This window comes from Limanda limanda, chromosome 20 (assembly GCF_963576545.1).
Source record: "Limanda limanda chromosome 20, fLimLim1.1, whole genome shotgun sequence".
NCBI lineage: Eukaryota > Metazoa > Chordata > Actinopteri > Pleuronectiformes > Pleuronectidae > Limanda > Limanda limanda.
The window spans coordinates 4,782,676-4,802,244 of record NC_083655.1 but is presented as its reverse complement, the minus strand read 5'-3'; the positions used below and the strand labels follow the sequence as shown (position 1 = coordinate 4,802,244).

Here is a 19,569-nt window from a genome sequence, read left to right as displayed (position 1 = left end):
AGGAAGGATCTGTCCCGGCAGCTCGGAGCAGTCCAGGGGCAACATGGCCCCTGTGGCCCCGGGCCTCACCGGCGGCTGCTCCCTCAGCACCTTGTCCGGGCTGAGCGGCCGATAGATGGTGGGTAACTTCCCTCGGGCGGAAATCCCTTCAGAGACAGAATCAATTCATATTAACGGCTGTGAAATACAAGTAAATCTGCCATGAATGATAAAAACTGCGTGACCTACCAGTCGACACGGTGATGAGGCGAGCCGACGCCTGCGAGCTGCCCACGCCGTTCTCCGCCATGCACTGGTACAGCCCGTCGTCCTGAGGGCCGGCGTTGAAGACCCGCAGCATCCGGGGCGTGAGGCGGTGGCGAGGAGACGGGGCGAGGGGCCGAGCGTTGTGGAGCCACATCACCGCCGGGGTGGGCTTGCCCCGGGCCTGGCAGGTGATGCGGACGGTCTCGCCGTACACGACCTCCGGCTGCTGCAGCTCCACCGTCACGTGCGGAGGCTCTGAGGGAGCGGGCGGAGAAACGGAGTCAGACACGGAAACACACGGAGGAGTCGAACGTCTTCAAACGACTGGTTCGGTCCGAAGAGATTCAAAACCACCAGAAAGATATCTGTGGTTTATATTAAAAAGCTGAAAGCAATAAATGTTCGGTATTTTTTGCTCGTTAAATAACTTCCAACAATACATTTCTGTTTAATCATTTCAGCTCCGACAATGTGTACGGGCACTTGTGTGTGTGTGTGGGTGAAATCACAACCGGGCACATGTGTGTGTGCAGGCTATAGGACTGGGGGGGGTGGGGGTGGGGGGGTATGTAGAGCCAGGCCAGCTAGTTGATGGTTGGCTGCTTGTGAATAAGGGAAAGACAGGCTCATTACAGCTTCTGCAGCTCTCTGGCTTTAATCAGAGCCAGCTGCAGGGAAATAAGCCCACAAAACACACACACACACACACACGGAGAAAATCACTGTAAAAACAGTCATCCATAACTTTGCAATCAAGTTGTGCTACAGAATAGCGAGCTCTGTCTCCACCAGCTCTCCGCCCGGGCTTCAGTGCTCCTCACACACGGGTGCACAGGAGTCCGTCCAACTATTAAATCCATAACACAGACAAAACTCTGACCAGGAAAATACAAAAAAAATCCAGTCACTAAAGCTGCTTCCAGACGTGCGTAGATATCCGCAAATATTCCTGAAATTATCCTGAGGGTTTGCAAGTGAAAGTATCTGAGTGAGTTGCTCTGGACATTGTTCCTGCCGGCCCCCTGGTAGTCCAGGCAAAGTAGCGTTTTACGACCGACTAATTGTAAAAGAATTTTTTTCAGCATAGATCATTTGTATGAGGTGTCCAGAACAACATACTAAAAGTCCTAAGAAATCCTAGTTGAGGAAATATGTTTAATTCTCATCAATGTGCCAATAAGGCCCGGCAACAATACATCCCAAAAAGACTATTTTTTTCCTTTACTCCAATCAAAATAAAACTTTACACAATGAAAGTAACCATGAATAGTAACATTTTTTGTATTACAAGTTTCTTTTGAAATGAATTTGACAAGCACATGAGCTCCACACTTATTGAATATGTCCTAATTTGCATAGGCAAACACCATTCATATGTATTACAAATACATACATAAATTCATTTTCAAAGAAACTTGTAATACAAAAAATTTTACGTTTCATGGCTACTTTCATTGTGTAAAGTTTTATTTTGATAGGAGTAAAGGAAAAAAATAGTCTTTTTGGGGTGTATTGTTGCCGGGCCTTATTGGCACATTGATGAGAATTAAACATATTTCCACAACTAGGATTTCTTAGGACTTTTAGTATGTTGTTCTGGACACCTCATAGAAATGATCTATGCTGAAAAAAATTATTTTACAATTACTTCTATTTTTGGCTCCAAAATGGGCTACTTTGCCTGGACTATAGTGGAAGTAACCAGAACCGGAAGGTAAAAAGTTAAAGACAAACTCTGGAGAATCCCCGAAAAACACCATTCGGATGATTTAACAACAATCATAAAAAAACAAAAAACAATGATACAAAACAGAGAAAACTCTAAAGCAGCTCTCAGCTCCCTCACCGAACACTTGGACGTCGTAGAGCACCGTTGCCGAGCTGGCCGAGCCGATGCCGTTGTCCGCTCGGCAGATGTAGGTCCCCGAGTCGCCCTCGCCCACCGCATCGATCAGCAGGTTGCTGAGCAGGAAGCGCGTGTTGTTATGGAAACGCAGGTCCTGCCCATCCTTTGCCCAGGTGACCTGCGGGGTGGGGATGCCGCTGGCGACACACTCCAGCACCAGCCGCTGGCCTCTGGTCACCATGATGGAGCGGGACGCCGGCGGGTAGATGATCCGAGCGGCTTCCGACGTGGAGCCTGGGAGAGACGGAGAGAGTCTAAAGTTTAAAAGTGCTTGTAAACCTGCTGTTGATTAAATTATATCTGGAACACAACAAAATAAATCACGATGCACTTTCATCTTCGACTTGAAAGATGCAAAAGCTCGTTCGTGTTCTTTATCTCCTGCGACTAAATGTATTCAGGCGAGATCGGACGATAGAAGTCACACTAACAGTAAGACACATGTGCACCACATGTTCCCACAGCTACCAGCTTTTTTCTGTTCTCATTCAGATATTTCAGTATGACATCTAATTACATTTTCTTTGGATCGAGTTATACTAATAGAAACGACCTGGGCTGTTTCTTCCTAACATGCGTGTGAGAGGCGGAGACTCACGGCGGATGCGCAGGCGGTCGGCGGAGGTGGAGGTTTTGACTTCCTGAGTGATGGGGTTGTACGCAGCGCACTTGTACGGCCCCTCGTCGTCCTGCGTGGCGTTGGCGATCTGCAGGTTCCCCGACGGCATGATGAGGTAGTTCCCTACAGGAAAGGAAGAAAAAAAAAACAGATGTTAAAATCAATCAAGTTTATTAATCAATCAAGTTTTATTTGTATAGCCCACATTCACAAATCACAATTCGTCTCATAGGGCTTTAACATGGTGTGACATCCTCTGTTCTTAACCCTCAACAAGAGTAAGGAAAAACTACTAAAAACCTTTTTAACAGGTAAAAATATGTAGAAACCTCAGAGAGACACATGTGAGGGATCCGTCTCCCAGGACGGACACAAGTGCAATAGATGTAAAGTGTAAGAAAACATCATCAGGATTAAAGTTTTTAGCAGCATCGATGAGGGTAAACATTTTTTCAATACTATATGTGAAGCAGTCCTGCTGCAATCATAGTCTCTGGTCAGCAGCAAGATCACGATCCAGCATCAGGATGGGATCCACTATAGTCCACAGTTATTGTCCAGGGATGTTAAGTCCAAATAATCCAATATATAAATCACTTATAGGCTAAGACTTCTGAAGGGGGAGTTGTGCTTTTAATGGCTTGAAGACAAAGATTCAAAACATTTAAAGTATTTTCCTTTATTTGATGAATAAGCTTCCAGAAGGGAGGGAGGTGTGACGTGGAGTTAAGGTCCCAGGCTGGACTCAAGCCAGGGGACACTGGGGTCACGTGGTCGGGACTCGGACAAAACATTCTTGAAACGGTATCTTGGGTTCGGTTACGTTGGCCGGACTTTCTACTTGATTTTTTAAACGCAGCACGCGTCTGTAATCAGGGAAAACATCAGGCACAAAAAACAAAATGTCTCTTAAGTTCAGACGAGGGCTCGGCTCACTTTCTCTCGGACAGCAAATTACAGCCGGATTGTTTTCTTCTGTCTTTGCACAACGTACATACGTCAGAGTTATAGAGCAAGACGTTCACACTGGAGATCGAATGTGCTGTCCTGAGGATTCATAGAGGACAATGTGGTGGAAAAGAAATACCGCTGCAGTGTTTTGAACTTTTTGCAAAGATACTGGCAATGATAATGGGAAAATACAGGGATATGACTGAGAGAGAGAGAGAGCAACCCCAGAAAAGTGAAGTCCACATTGTGAAACACTGTAACATGATTCCCATGTGCCATTCTACAGCGCGCCTGCACCGTCGCCAGCGGCCACTAGGTGGATCCCACGGCGTGCGGCCGCGAGCAGCTCCTCAATGTGGTCTTCATTTCCTCGGAGATAAGCTGCAGATATCAGAACCTACAGCTCGCGGGCATCATCAACATACCAGACACAAACCACAGGAGCTTTTCTTCTCTTCCAGCCAGCTTCGAAGTAAATAGTTTGAAAAAATAAACAGCTGCATTCCCATGTTTCAACACTGGAGATAAATACCCTTATCACTGGGTGTATAATGGGCCTGATAGCAGGATTATAGCATTCTGGGAAATTATAAAGATAGTATGGGGAATGAGGAGGGAGGCGGAGGAGGATCATGGGAGATCCTGGTGAGAAGAAGCAGCTCGGGTACCTTTGGACGTCTCCAGCCACTCCTGCTTGACGCTGTAGCGGACCTGGGCCTTGGGCTGGCTCTCAGGCAGGTGGCACTCGATCACCGCCGTGTTGCCCTCGTCCACCTCGATGTCCCGCTGGTCGTCGGGCTCGAAGTCACGCATCTCTGGAGAACACACGGCCGAGAGAGAGAGAGAGAAGTCAGTTTGACATTCATCCAAAGAAGAGCCTGAGCGACAAATGTTGACATCTGGGTTTAGGTTTGCAGATATGAAAGCTTGTTTTAGAGATTAAACATGTGCATTTGTGTTAACAATTTATAATCGGAGCAGAAAATTCCATCACACACATATTTAGTGATTTAGTGAGAAGTGGATGAAACTTTGGTTCACTTGTGACGTTTCGGTGCCTAAGCCTGATGAAGGTTGAACACAGAAATAAATCACAGACAGCAGCAGTTGTTTTTCACCATAGTGTTCGACACATTTTTCTATATCAATTGTTATTTTATATAATTTCTATATATGTGGTTGCAGTTAAATTTTCTTTTTATTTATAGTTATTTACAATAATGTAAAAGGTTAAAATTTCAAAAATCTAAACCCAAATTATATTTCTCTGTCAGTGTGGTTTGATAATGATGCCTTAGGAATCAACCGAGTTATATTTAATATACAAGTATTTTATTGGATTTTACTTGTATCTGTATCTTTAATCCTGATACTGAATGTGAATCACATCCAACTACACACGTACACAGCTTTAGAAGAACACAACAATGTTCTGAGCTATAATAAACTGTTATTATAACCGAGCTGTTTCCATGTTGAGTGCCGTTCACATCAGCCCCATTGTTCATAACCACATTCCCACAAGTTCTCTGTTGAGCTTCCTATATAAATAAAATCCTCCTCTAGGTCTGGTTTGTCTCATTTCGTTCCCACTGCTCATCTTAACGCGATCCGACTGAAGACACTTTCACACCGGTTCCTTTTCTGTTTTACTCATTCCATGTCACTTCAGATGAGGCCGAAAAGCCTGCGAGTGGTGTGTGTAACACCGGAGTGGGTGTCGTTAATCCCGTCCAACATTATACTGCTGCTGGAGCCGCTGGAGACTCTGTGGGAAACTGGAGGAGTGAGATGACTGGGGCCATGTGCTGCGACTGTGTCCCACAGACACGCAGTCTGCACGCCACAGACACCCCTCTGACCTCTGACCTCCTCAAACCCCCCCACCTGAGCGGCCCCGGGGCCTGGCCACAGAGGGGTCAAAGGTGAGAGGTGTTCGTCCTATAAAGTTTCACGGAAAGATATCCAGTTTGCGTTTGGGGAGGAAACGGCAAGAGGAGGAAAAAAAAAAAAAGGACAAACGCTCCAAAAACCTTAGCAGGGGACGTGCTGCCATTTTAGAGATTTGAAGCAGAAGGAAAATAACATGAGACTCAGAGGAGGGGGGGGGGGGGGGGGAAGGAGGAGAGGAAGCAGACAGAGAGGAAAAAGAAAGTAGCCGAACAACTGGAGAGATTTGTCTCGATGGCGTCCAGCGGTGAAATGAAAGATAAATAAAACTTCTCCGGGAACTCAATTAAACATCCAGCCGGCCGGTGTTGATTTATTCTTAACAAACACGCCGTCGCTCGCCATTCTTTCCAGAGGTGTAAACCCCGGCGTGTTTGTGTTGGAGCGGCGCAACGGCGGCGCTCTCCGGCTGCCGGCGCAACCCCCCCCGCTCAGCCCGAGAGGAGACTCCGAGGACACGCCTCTAATTCAATAAGCAAAGTTTGGTTCAGGCCACGGTATCTGCTGATAGCGACGTCGCCGTGATTTAGTTCAAAGAGCCGAGCGAACGGCGTCACCGCGGGGACGCTTGATTTATTCACCGGGCGTCCTGGATCTGTGTCTGGAGGGAGGGGAGGGGGGGGGGGGGGGGGTGGATGTGGGGGCAGAGGGATCGGGGTCCAGACTCTCATCGTCTCCCGACTCGGTTTCGGCTCTTATTCTGAAAGATGAGAATCCCAGCCAGGACATGTCAACCTAAGAGTTGTGTGTGTGTGTGTGTGTGTGTGTGTGTGTGTGTGTGTGTGTGTGTGTCTGTGTGTGTAAGAGGGAAAAAATGTCAAGGCCATGTGGCGCTCCATTTGCTAAATCAATCAGGTGCTGTTTTTACAGCCACCTTCCCCCTCTTCCTCCCCCCCCCCCCTTACCAAGTATCCATCCATCTCTCCTCCGTCTGCCTACTTCTCCCAGAATTTTTTTTTTTAAATACACCTTTCAACCCCCCCCCCACACACACACACACACACACACACACACACACACACACACACACACACACACACACACACACACACACACACACACACACACACACACACACACACACACACACACACACACACACACACACACACACACACACACACACACACACACACACACACACACACACACACACACACACAGCACTGCTCTGCATTCTTAACAGGAACAACCCCGCATGTGTGCCTCTCAGGTGTGTGCTCGTGCATGTGTGTGTTTCTGTGTGTGTTTCTGTGTGTGTGTGTGTGTGTGTGTGTGTGTGTGTGTGTGTGTTTGTCCTGCAGGAGTGGACGATTGATGGTGTTCATAAAGTGCTGCAGACCTCCCGCACCAGCGCTGTTTGGCACGGCCAACTTTTGAAATATTTGTAGAGAGACAGTGCATTCATCATCTTTATGTGCAGCAGCAGCAGCAGGAGGCCGGCGTGTTGTGCGTTTCTGAATTATAACGTGTTTGTGCAAAACGCTCACGTTGTGCAGATCCACGTCTGCGTCTTCTGCAGCTTGAACAAACGGGGGGGGGGGTGATTGTCTGTGGAAGAAGTCGAGCGAAGAGCTTTTAACCTCTGCCAAAAGAGCAGGCGGATAGCATGGAGGGTCTGGAATCAACCTCTCCTCATCACAAAAAACATGTGCACACAACTAGGAGGGCTCATATGGAAAAGAAGGCACGTACACACTCCCCATGGAGCAATTCCTCAGGCAGTTCGGGGTGGGCCGAGGAGAAGACGTTATTAAATTAGAGACTTTTTTTGGGGGAAAGGGGCGGTGGACTAGTGGCAGAAACTTGGACTATGGGCAGAAAAGGTCTCTGGTTCGTCTCTCTGGTTCGACTCCACGGAGAAACAACACAAAGACGAACCTGGATTGATCTGTCCAAAAATCCAAGAGGATTCTCCCTACCCTGTCTAGTGCCCCTGAGCAAGGCACCTTACTCCCCCAACATCTGCTCCCCGGGCGCCGTACATGGCTGCTCACTGCTCTGTGTGTCCTGCACCAGATGGGTTAAAAGCAGAGGTTAAATTTCCCTCCTTGCATGAGTGTGCTTGTGTTTGGGACAAATAAATAAATGTATCTTAAATGTATCTCAGGGCGACCGGTCTGGCTCCACATGTGGTTAATGCAACAGGACTCATCCGCTACCGGAGCCGTCGATAACGTGTTTAACGCCTTTTGTGCGTCGTCTCTCATAATCACCGCTCGACAAAGCGTCGCTCGGGCAGAAGTGAGGAGAGAAATCAAGAGCGGGATGCGAGGAAAACAAGAGAGGAGGGAGAGAGTGAATGATAATGAAAGGAGGGAAGGGGAGAGAAAGTGACAGGGTGCGGAGTGAAACATGTGCGTGTCACGTTGTGGAGGTTCCTGAAGGAAACAGGAGAATGTGACGTCCGGTCCCGTCTTGTCTCGACCGGCCCGGGACACACAGCCTCACATGTAAAACAATACAGTTACCAGGGCTGCAGCTTCTAAACTAACGGTGTGTTTTAGTCAGGCACACACCCGTATCCTCTGTCCACCCCCCCCACACACACACACATCTGCCCCCAACCCTCCACCCAATTACGGGGCCATAATTTCTGGCGAGCCCGGCTGTCGGGGCCTGCGGGGGAGGAATGCGATGTTGTGGGGAGAGAAGGGGCCAGTGGAGGTCGGGGGGGGCCCCAGGCTGAGCTGTGGTCCGGCCCTGGGTCCCCTCCATTCCTCCGGCTCCGGTTACACAGCTCCAGGCCCCCCCCCGACCCCCCGAGTCCCATGATGCATATCAAATATAACAACACACACTCGAGAGCAGCAAAGCACTAAAAGTGTCAGTGGGCAGAATAATTCACTTTAACTCCGTTAGATCAGTTTTGAAACAGCAGATGTTGTCGGGAAGCGGATGAAGAGAAACTTTCTGAATCCTCGAGTTCTATCAGCGATGTGCAACAGGTTTCCATCGTCAGCATAGAAACTGTCGCTGGAGCTTTGTGACCATCGGGGGAAAAGTACGAGGTTTACTCACGACTGTCGCTGAAGTTCTTAGAGAAACAAACAAACCTCTTCACTGTTTCTGCTTAACTTCGAGAACATTAAGACTTTCTGACAAACCAAACAAGGGGCCGACCGGAGGGCCTGTGTGTATTTGCTAGGGATGGGGGGGAAAAATCGATTCAGTTACAAATCGCGATTCTTGTGAATTAATTTTTATATTTGTTTATACGAGGGGGGATATATGGGGGGAGCAACATCAACCCAGAGCATGTTGACCAGCTCTTGTTTTTGCACAAGAATCTAAACATACCCAAGCACTAGCTTTGCATCGCCTACATGCAAACAACAATAGCCTACTTTTTGTTTATTTCAAAGTTTATATTTAAGTAAACTTTTATTCATTCTATTTAATTTTAACTTTCATTTATTGTTTAAAAGAAGCCTAAGTTGCATATTTTTTAATCTGTCAGTTTGTGTGCAGTTGACTGGGGCTATACAATAATAGGGCACATTTTTATTTATTTTCTCTATTGGCTGCCCGGCATTCATTAAGTTAATGTTAATATTTGAAATAAAACTTGTAAAGCTCTAAGTGAATTTGACTGTGTTGTGTTTGAAGGAATGATTCAACATTTTTCCATGGTCCAGTATTTAAAAAAAAAAATAACCAAAAGAAATCCCAGGAAATCGTAATATCGAATCGCAATACATATCGTATCTCCACCTAAGTATCGTAGTGGGACGTCCCTGCCGTTTCCCGTCCCTAATATTGGCCGCAGCTTTTGTGTGGGCGGTTACTCACCGGCTGCGGTGACGTTAGCCGGCACGCTGGCCAGGGCTCCGGCGCCGGTGCTGGCCACACACTGGTAGCGCCCCAGCGTCCGGTTGGACAGCGCCGGGATGAACAGGCCGACGGGTCCGAGCACGACGCCCACGTCCCCGTCCGCCAGCTCCTGGCCGTTGAGCCGCCAGCTGATGTTGGCGGCGGCGGGTCGGGCGCGGCAGCGGAGGTTCACGCTGCCGCCCAACTTCTGCACCACGGAGAGCGGCTCCTCGGTGAAGACTGGGACCTCATCTGGAGAAGAGATCACACAAATTTGAAAAGAGCGGATTAATTTTAGTTTTCTTTCATTTTTGCATTTGATTCAAGTGAGTGTATAAAGACATTTTCTGAGTCCATGTATAAATCGGGAATATTTGTGGAATAATCTATTTGCAACTCGTGCAAACACCATAATAGAAATAACGTCTTATTCAGAGTTAAGGTCAATAGTCGGAATATTGATATCCATGTAAGTTTTTTTGTTTGGCCTGGAAATTAAAATCAGAAAGTTGTGTGAAATACACAATATTGTTCTGAAATTCCGCCTGAAACAAATACTATTAGGTGCAATTGGTCCAGTTGTTATGTTGCTAACTGTTGTGTTACTTGGAGAAGGTAAAGTCGTATCTGTTGCAGTTACAATGTAGTTGGTTGTGTTATTTGGAATAGATGTAACTGGTGCGGTTGTTGTTATGTCGTTAACTGTTGTGTTACTTGGAGAAGGTGTAACTGCATCTTTTGTAGTTACAGTGTAGTTGGTTGTGTTATTTGGAATAGATGTAACTGGTCCAGTTGTTGTAAAGTTGTTAACTGTTGTGTTACTTGGATAAGGTATAGTTGTATCAGTTGCAGTTACAGTGTTGTTTGGAGAAATCGAAAGTGGTCCGGTTGTTATGTCGTTAACTGTTGTGTTACTTGGAGAAGGTGTAACTGCATCTGTTGTAGTTACAGTGTAGTCGGTTGTGTTATCAGTAATAATCACTCATCAAAGCTGTTGCAATGTTTCTTTTAATTAGTTTATCAATTAATGGGATAATTACTGCAGTTCTACATCTTTCAATTTTTCACTTCACCCTTGGTGGCGAGTGCAGCTTATTTCAAACTACCTTCTGCTGCAGATATATTTCAAACACACGGCTGTTGCTGCAGACAGACACACTAAACACTCGCCTGTGAGCCGACACTGTTCTCATCCTGCAGGTGTTTGGGAAAACTAATGTAAAGGCATTCATGCACTTGAGCAGAGACAGAGGCTGTAATATGTTCCGTGCAAACAAATGAAGACTTTTTCTTCTTCTCTTTCTTTTTTTAAAATGCAGATTGTTACTTTGAGATCCACTTTTTTTTTTTTCAACATCTTGTTTCCGTGTACTCACCGGAGACAGAGGCGCCGCCCTGCAGGCAGCACAGGAGTACTGCACCCAGAGCACACAACACTGGAGCCCTTCTCTTTTTCGTCCACGGAATCCAGTCTCTCGTTCCAAACATCTTCCATACACTACCCCCTGAAACACAGGAACACACAGGAGAGGGTTAGAGTCGTGTACAGGCCTGATGCACACACAACAATCATCACACAACAATCATCACACAACCACAGACACACAAACCTACAGCATCCATATGAACGTTGAGTCTGGATTTCATACATAACCCGTCTCTCTCTGCTTCTACCTTCGTTTTATACACACACACACACACACAAACAGGCAGCCATTAAGAAAACACAACCCAGGCGAGGAGGCGCACTCTGCCCCCCCCCCCCCCCCAGCAGCCAAACTCCAGACACAAATGAAGCCTTTCTTTCCTGTCAGCCCCCATCGCACCGCTGAGCCCATCTCCTCCGCCTGCACCCGCACCCATCCAGCCCGGCATCCATCAAAGGGGCGCCCTCATTCTGCAGGGCCGTAACCCGACCCCCCCCCCACCACCCCCCCACCACCACCACCACCTTCCCACTCAGGTGTAACCGATACAGGTAGAGGGGTCCAGGAGGGAGGAAGGGAAAACACACAGGTTGCATTAAAGAGTCGGGACAAAGAGCGACTAATGAGAGGCAAGGGGGGGGAATATAGAGCACAGCGAGGTGCAGGAGGAGAGGTGGAGGAGCGGTGGAGGAGCGGTGGACTCTCTCACTTCGGTGCTGTTATGAACATGGAGGCGATGGTCAGTCTATTAACAGTTAATCCAGAGAGGAGCTCGTCTCTCTCTCCGTTGTCGTTTGCTGCCAAGTTTCCCGAATTCTTTCCTGTCAGGTTAAACTAACAACTTCCCGACAGAATGAGGAGGGTGGTCCTGCAGAACTGAACCTCTCCCACCCCCCCCCCTCTCACCGACATACAGTACATGTCGCTGAACACACACACACACACACACACAAATGGGCACAAACCGCCCCTGCAATCGCTACGGTACAAATGGAGGCAGCGCACAACTTTCTCATACATATTTGTTCCGATCTTATTATGGCAGAGGGATGATTAATGAGGTTTCGACACGAGGGACTCACACGCACACGCACACACACACACACACACACACACACACACACACACACACACACACACACACACACACACACACACACACACACACACACACACACACGCACACGCACACGCACACGCACACGCACACGCACACGCACACGCACACACACACACACACTAGGGGCTAAAGCAGGACAGTAAAAGGATGGAAACTCTTACAGCGCACCTTCATCATCTCATGGCAGCAGTTTAGCAGCCTGGCACGCATTTTCGAAAGTGAGCAAAGCGGCGCGCTGAAGGAAAAGCAGCTGCTAACGACACAACCGAGGCCACACGCTAGCCTCGGCTTCACTGAAGTGTGTTAAAAGGAAAATTCTAGACTTATTTTCCCAACTTTCCCCCCCCAAATATAACATGGATTAGCTCCAACGATTAGTCAATTAATCATTTGGTCATTTTATTTATTCATCAGCCGATTATTCGTGCCACTAGGGAGTACAACTCTGATTTCAACTTTAAAGTTGATACGACTTATTTTTCAAACATCGAGCACAAAAGGAGAAGCATTGGATTTGTGTACGTTGTAAACTGGAACACTTTAATCCACCATTCGCTCTCTCCTTTTAGCTCAGTTTGAGTCTCCACCACCTCTTTATCGGCTAAATGCCTACTACTCCAGCTACTTGTTGCGAGTTGAACCGGCAGAGAACAGCAGATGATAACAGAATGAGTCAATCGAAAACATTAAAAGGTGTGGGCCTGACATCCTGTGACCTTAAAAGATGCCAAAACACTCCTTAAAGCTGAGTAGAGCAGCGTCAGGAGTTATTCTGTAAGTTCCTGATAGTGAGTGACCTCTTAGAATATTACAGCTTTACGCAAAAAAGCCAAACAAGGGATTTGCTGCTTTTCTCAGTTCTGTAACCTCTATATCTTTGCTCTGGGAAGGTAATTCAAAATAAAACAGGCCATGTGAACATCACTGGGGACTCTAAAGCTGGGGCAGACCTCAGCCCTTAGTCGCAGCTCTACATACATGTTCAGTTCCATTAACCACTGGTCTCCTCAGAGTGGCCCATCAGTCGTGGGCTGACTCCGTAAACAAACAGCGAGTAACTGTGGGGACGAGGAGTGAGCATCGGTGGAGGCCTGTGGCTTCTGTGGCCGCTCGCTGGATGGACTCAACCCGAGACAGCTTCCCCATTAAAGACGTACATCTGTACCGAGCACCTGTCCCGACGGCGAGGGTTGCTACCCGTCAACCACACCGGGGGGGGGGGGTCCGGTGCCAACTGGACACGCTCCCTCAGCCTCCTTACCTGTCCCTTCAGAATAAAAGCAGCAAGACGGGCACAAAGAAAGAGCTTTGTTGCAAGAGCAACATGAGAAGGCCCCTCGTACATCATCGCCCCCCCCCACACACACAACAAAAAGCCTTCCTCCTCCGAGCCTGTCTGTCTGATTCATTAGTTAGCTGGGTCCTGTGTTTGCTTAGCAGATACCCTTCCACAAGATGAACAGTTGGCCTAACATCCACGTCCAAGTTTTTCCATCCATCCATCCCAGAGAAGCTACAGGCAGAGAGAGAGAGAGAGAGAGAGAGAGAGAGAGAGAGAGGAGCCTCCTACGCATCAGCAAGACTGATAAAAACCAGAGCATAAACACAGACAGCTCCACTAAATTAAGGACCGAGAAATCGTGAGTGTGTGTGTGTGAGAGAGAGAGAGAGACACCAATAATGAAAAGCACAGCATGGCAAACACTGTGTGAGCAGCTTTGTGGTATTAAAACATATTTCAGTGACAGATCTTTGAGGAGAACTGTGTGAATTCTTCAAATCTGTCGGTTCCAGTGCAGAAGTATGATGAGTGTACAGAGGAGCTAGTTCTGCAAAAAATGTCGGAGACTCCCAAAAGAGCTTTTAGTTTGACTTGGGTATCAACTGAAATGCTCCTGTTGCTGCTGAAAGTCGACTTTTAGCATCTGATCCAATTCATCGTCCATTTTCTGTCTGTGATTGAAGATATAATATGTTGCAATTCTGCATTAAAATGTGTAAAAACAATTGGACCTATGTTATAGATCACGTTGACTTGTACTTGTACTCCCTGAAACTGCAAATGCACAAAACGAGATCCCACGCTGTTTCACAACATCATCAATCGAGGTTTTTGTTACTGTTTCGATTGGGAAACCACTAACGGAGAAAAGTTAGATATCATTTTAAAGTATTTTAGAATATCCATTTAGGAAGTTTTCACGAGGTATTTTCAAAGTATTACACAAGGTTTAATTTTGTTATCAGTAAGAAAAAGGCAGGAATTCTGTCAACACTTCCATCTTTAATATTTTAGACCTCACTGACCAAACTTCACTGAGCCACATTAAGAAGTTTCTTTTGTCGATTACATAAGAAGAAGCAACTGATTCTTTAGATCGGTTAATAACAGACGCTTGTCAACTCATTTGGTTCTTTCCACATCAATCCTTGCATCATGTTATCTTAGCATAAAAATTATGGCAACAAAATCCCTGCACTGAAACATGATATGGAGAAAAAAGTTCACATACCACGACCTAAAGAGTCATTATTGTGTGAGACAAAAGGTTTGTACATGTATATCTCGACTATAAACACAAGAAAACAGTCAAAGGTTCCTTTCAATGGTCGCCGCTGAGAGACCAGAGAGGATCCTGACTCGTGTTCTGCTTGTGGAAACTCGCCCCCCCCCCCCAGGGACTTAAGACTTGACTTTAACTTGTTTTGAATAACTTGAATCGGAGCCAAGTGAAAAAACAGATCTGAGCACAGGTGTCTGCGGGCGGATTCGTGTGCAACATCTGCGGCGTACAGGAGATAGTGTTGAGGGTACAAGGGTTTTTTTGGGGGGGGATGTGGTGGTATGTGTGTGTGTGTGTGTGTGTGTAGAAATGCATGGTGAGTGTAGGTATCCGAGTGCCTAATATGTCTCTGTGGTGGAGAGTCACTTGACAGAAGTTCATTGTGAGCGTGCTAAGTAAAGACACCGGGGCCCCTGTGCTCCCGGTCCCTTTGTCCCGCTGCCTCCGTGGATAAATTCATTTTGACAACCCTGCTAATTGGATAAAACCCGACTGGAGCCTCCTCCCCGAGCGCTCACATTCCATCTGCTTCCTGGCATGGAGAGGACACACGGGAGGGGAGGGGGAGGGGGAGGAGGAGGTGGAGGGGGGGCTGCAGGATACTCACTCCTTCTGAGGAGCTGAGCTGTTGAATATTTATCACCTCCCGAAACCCCCCCTCCCCAGTTTTACGTCTTTTTACACCCCGGGTCCCCCCCCCCACCACCCCTCTTCCATCGAGGTTCTCCAAACACCACAAAGCCCCCCCCCCCCTTTAGATAAACACATGCGGTGTCAAGTGTGAGGAGGGCCGGGGGTTCAACTGGCCCGCTCGAGCCCGCGGCCCACAATGCCACGCTGCATAGCTGCCATGCGGGAGGCCGGTTGCCCCGGGCGACGCTAACAGGCAGAACGCACCTTAATAGAGTGGAGAGTCATTGTAAAGCAGTGAGCCGGCGCACGGACAAAGACCCCGCGGACCCCGGGAGAAAGGGGAGACGCTGCTCTGAAGGGCCCGGGGAAGAGCTGATGGGCCGCGCTCAATGACCAGAGAGGGAGGGGGGGGGGCTCAATGACCGAGAGGTTTGAGAGGAGTATGTGGAGAGAGTTTCGGAGGGAGGCGGGGATCGATGCGAGGTGGGTGAAGGGGGGTTTATGGTCGGGGGTGCGGGTGGTGGGGGTGCAGAGGTTGGCTGAGAAAGCAGTGCGGGCGACTCAAATTAATAGAGAGGATGTCGAGTGGCAGGCGAGCAGGAGGAGAGAGAGAGGGCCTGGTCAATGAGAGAGGGAGTGTGTGAGAGAGAGAGAGAGAGAGAGAGAGAGTCACTGAAGGTCCCGACATATTCTCCCCTCACTCTGTCAATCTGTTCTCTGGCCTCTCGCTCCGAACCCGGGGGCTGCTGGAGGATGAGGAGGGTCCCGGAGATTGCTTAACACAACAGGAACCCACCCGCTCCACCAGCGGACCCTCACACAGGGAAAGAGCAACAGGATATTCAAGGGCAGCAAATGAGGACTGTTTTCATTATTGATTAACCTGTCAATCAATGTTTGGGCCATAACTTGTTTTTTTTATAAATAGTAAAACTTTGTTTTTCTCAAATCTCAGGTTCAAATGCTTGACTGTTCGATTATAATTGTCATTTCAATCTACAAGGATTCAATTATATATATTTTTTTTTAAACATATTTATTGGTTTATACGGGGGCGGATATATGGGGGGGAGCAACATCACCCCAGAGCATGTTGACCAGCTCTTGTTTTTGCACAAGAATCTAAACATACCCAAGCACTAGCTTTGCATCAGCTACATACAAACAACAATAGACTACTTTTTGTTTATTTCAAAGTTTATATTTTAAGTAAACTTTTATTCATTCTATTTAATTTACCTTTTATTTATTGTTTAAAAGTAGCCTAAGTGGCATACATTTCTTAATCTGATCAATAATAGGGCAAATTTTTATTTATTTTCTCTATTGGCTGCCCGGCAGTCATTAAGTTAATGTTAATATTTGAAATAAAACTTGTAAAGCTCTAAGTGAATTTGACTGTGTTGTATTTGAAGGTATGATTCAACATTTTTCCATGGTCCAGTACTTACATAGAGGACCTGGCCCAGTGTAGTTAACATGCAATCACTTGTTATTCACTTTTTAAAACAAAAGGAGGGTAAGACATAAAATAAAGGACCTTAAATGGTATGTTAGTAAGTTTAAAGTATGATTCTCCTGCATCAAAACCTTAGAAACACAGAGATCATATTTCTGCAGCACGTAAACGCTGCTTGAAGTAGCTTCTCCTCTTCAAAGTGCGAGAGAGATCTCAAGCTGACGTGCAGAACATCCACTCTCCTTTGTTGTACCAAAACTTGGCGAAGAGGAAATTCCCTTCTCTATTCCCATCATCCATCTCTCCGCTCCCCACGGACGAGCTCTCTCTCTCTCCGGCGGGATGAGAACCTTCTGGAGTCTTATCTTGGCATTGAGGGCTCCGGCCAACAGGTGGAAAGAGAACCAGCTCTGACTCCTCCTCTCGTTCTCATGCCATCGAATTACACATCAAAAGCATCTCAGCGTCCCTAACGAGGCTGAGAACCCCCCCCCATCCTCCTTCATAACACACACATACACACACGCGCTTCACAAAGTATTAACGAGCTATATGCCCGTCCAAGCCCTCCTCTGCCCCCCCCCCCATACCGACACTAACGAGCTACAGAGCGTCGAGGATTAACGAGAGGGATCTGGAAAGAGCCTGCGATGGAAAGAAGGGGGGCGTTCTAATCAATTAGGCACCGCGGCATTTGCATAATTTAGATAACGAAGCTGAATTAACCACGGAGAGCTAATTATGGTGCCACGGTGAACACACACACACACACACACATTCCGCTGCCTGGTGTGGGATGCCAGTGTGCCCACCGGGGCCATGGGAACAGGATCACATCATCGCAGCTTCAGGGGAGGTTCGAGCCGAAGAGATGGACCACGGAGTGATGTAGGTACTAGACAATTACATCAGAGGGAGGGAGGGAGGGAAGGAAGGAAGGGAAGACATGGAGGAAGGGAGGAAGGGAGGAAGGGAGGAAGGAAGGGAGGAAGGGAGGACGAGGGGCAGTGACCAGGATTGGAATAACTGATATAAGAACTGATGAACAGAGAAGGAAATTAGGATGAAGTAATTAATAAAACTACAAGCAAGAATAAAATGAAAAAAAAAAGACATGAGTTAATAGGAGGACAGATGGATGGATGATCGAAAGAAGATGGGAAAGGAGGGTACTAGAAGGAAAGAAAGAAGGTAGGAAAGGTGAATGACAGGAGAAGGGATGGATGAATAGAAGGAATGTCAGCTGGATAATAGAAGATAATTCTAGAAGAAAATTTGACATAAGGAAAGGTGGATAGGGAAGGAAATAAGGAACAGAGGAGGTTTCCAATGGGAAAAGTGGTCACAGATTTTGATCCCCACCATATATGGAAGAAGAGAAGGGACAACAGATAAAGTGATGAGTGGGAAAGAAGAAGAAAAGATGGATAGAAAAAGGAAATGATGAAGAGTGTAGCCGGACAGATACAAGAAAAGGGGGATTGGGTAGCAATGGGCAGGCTAGCTACTTGGCTACAAAGAGAAACAATAACAAGAATAAAATCTAATATTAATGGCTGATCGAACAACTAACTTCACTGATGCATTAAAACGTTATATATGATCCTCATGTACTCAAAAGTTTTCATAATAGATTGTTTGAATCTTTTAAAATCAGGTAAACATGAACTGAGTAGCTCCACATTTCTGTTTGGGGTGACAGTGGGTTGTCCTCTAACCAAAAGGTCGGCGGTTCGATCCCAGTTCTCATAGAAAAAGTGATGCCCATAGATGCACTGTATGAACGTGTGTGTGTGTGTGTGTGTGTGTGTGTGTGTGTGTGTGTGTGTGTGTGTGTGTGTGTGTGTGTGTGTGTGTGTGTGTGTGTGTGTGTGTGTGTGTGTGTGTGTGTGTGTGTGTGTGTGTGTGTGTGTGTGTGTATGGCAAAAAACTGTTCCCCTATATTCAAACATGTCACTGTACAACATCATATGGAGGATAAGTGTAACTTTCGTTGGTAGAAGTTGGACAATTTGTGGGAAGCTTTAAGTGACACACACACACACACACACACACAAACACACACACGTAATCAGTCCCATACTTTACTGGCAAAACTAATACCCTGGATTTCACAGTACTCATCACACAAACACACACATGCAAACACACACACACAGTTACATATTTCACTTACCCACAACCATTCTTTCCCTGCTTGTGTTCTCTCTCTCTCTCCATGCACACACACACACTTTATGACACATAAGCAAGCAATCACACAAACTCCTATTACATGGTAAAAGTATACTCACAGAGGCACATAAATATGCAGACCTCAGGAAGTTTTTCCAACACCAAACGTCAACATGCGAGAAGAAGAAGAAGAAGAAGAAAAAGAAAACAGGCTACCACTTATCCTCGACCCGAGAAGACAAACTACACACACGCATGCACGAGTCGCATGCATGGAGTTTCATGGCTGTACGTGCATGTGCAGCCCCCCCCACCCCGCTCCCTGTGTGTTCCTGCGTCGTTTCGGGGAGGCGGGTGGGGAGGGTTTAAGGGGGTGGGCGGAGGGGGGGGTGGGGGGGGGGTGAAAGGGGCCCCCGAACTCCTTTGGCAGCTCATGCATCAGAGTGAATGGAACCAATTATAAATCAAGAGCAATTTCTCCCCATTATTCAGCAGGAGGGGGAAAAAAATGAGGGAGGGAGAGAGAGAGAGAGAGAGAGAAAGAGGGAGAGAGAGAGAGAGAGAAGGAGAACCGTCTGGCCCCACAACTCTCAGTGGGAGAGGAAGGACGGAAGAGAAAAGCAGAGCGAGTGAAATATTATATGAAAAACAGATATGAGGAGGCATTTGGAAATCGAGATAAGGAAGAGAGGAGGAGGAGGAGGAG

The 19,569-nt window shown here is 47.1% G+C and overlaps 1 protein-coding gene across 1 annotated transcript in view; it reads right to left on the bottom strand.

Moving 5' to 3' along the window:
- boc (BOC cell adhesion associated, oncogene regulated) overlaps positions 1–19,046 on the bottom strand; it is a 26,511-nt gene extending 7,465 nt beyond the window's left edge. Inside the window, exons 1-8 of the mRNA XM_061093801.1 lie at positions 18,983–19,046; positions 10,862–10,990; positions 9,465–9,737; positions 4,391–4,537; positions 2,751–2,894; positions 2,093–2,386; positions 229–501; positions 1–146 (exon numbers count right to left, since the gene is read on the bottom strand). The exon at positions 1–146 is cut by the window's left edge and continues 123 nt beyond it. Of these exons, the coding sequence (XP_060949784.1) occupies positions 1–146; positions 229–501; positions 2,093–2,386; positions 2,751–2,894; positions 4,391–4,537; positions 9,465–9,737; positions 10,862–10,990; positions 18,983–18,992 (1,416 nt within the window). The 5' untranslated portion in view covers positions 18,993–19,046. The remainder of the gene's footprint in view (positions 147–228; positions 502–2,092; positions 2,387–2,750; positions 2,895–4,390; positions 4,538–9,464; positions 9,738–10,861; positions 10,991–18,982) is intronic.
- Positions 19,047–19,569: the final 523 nt, after the last annotated feature.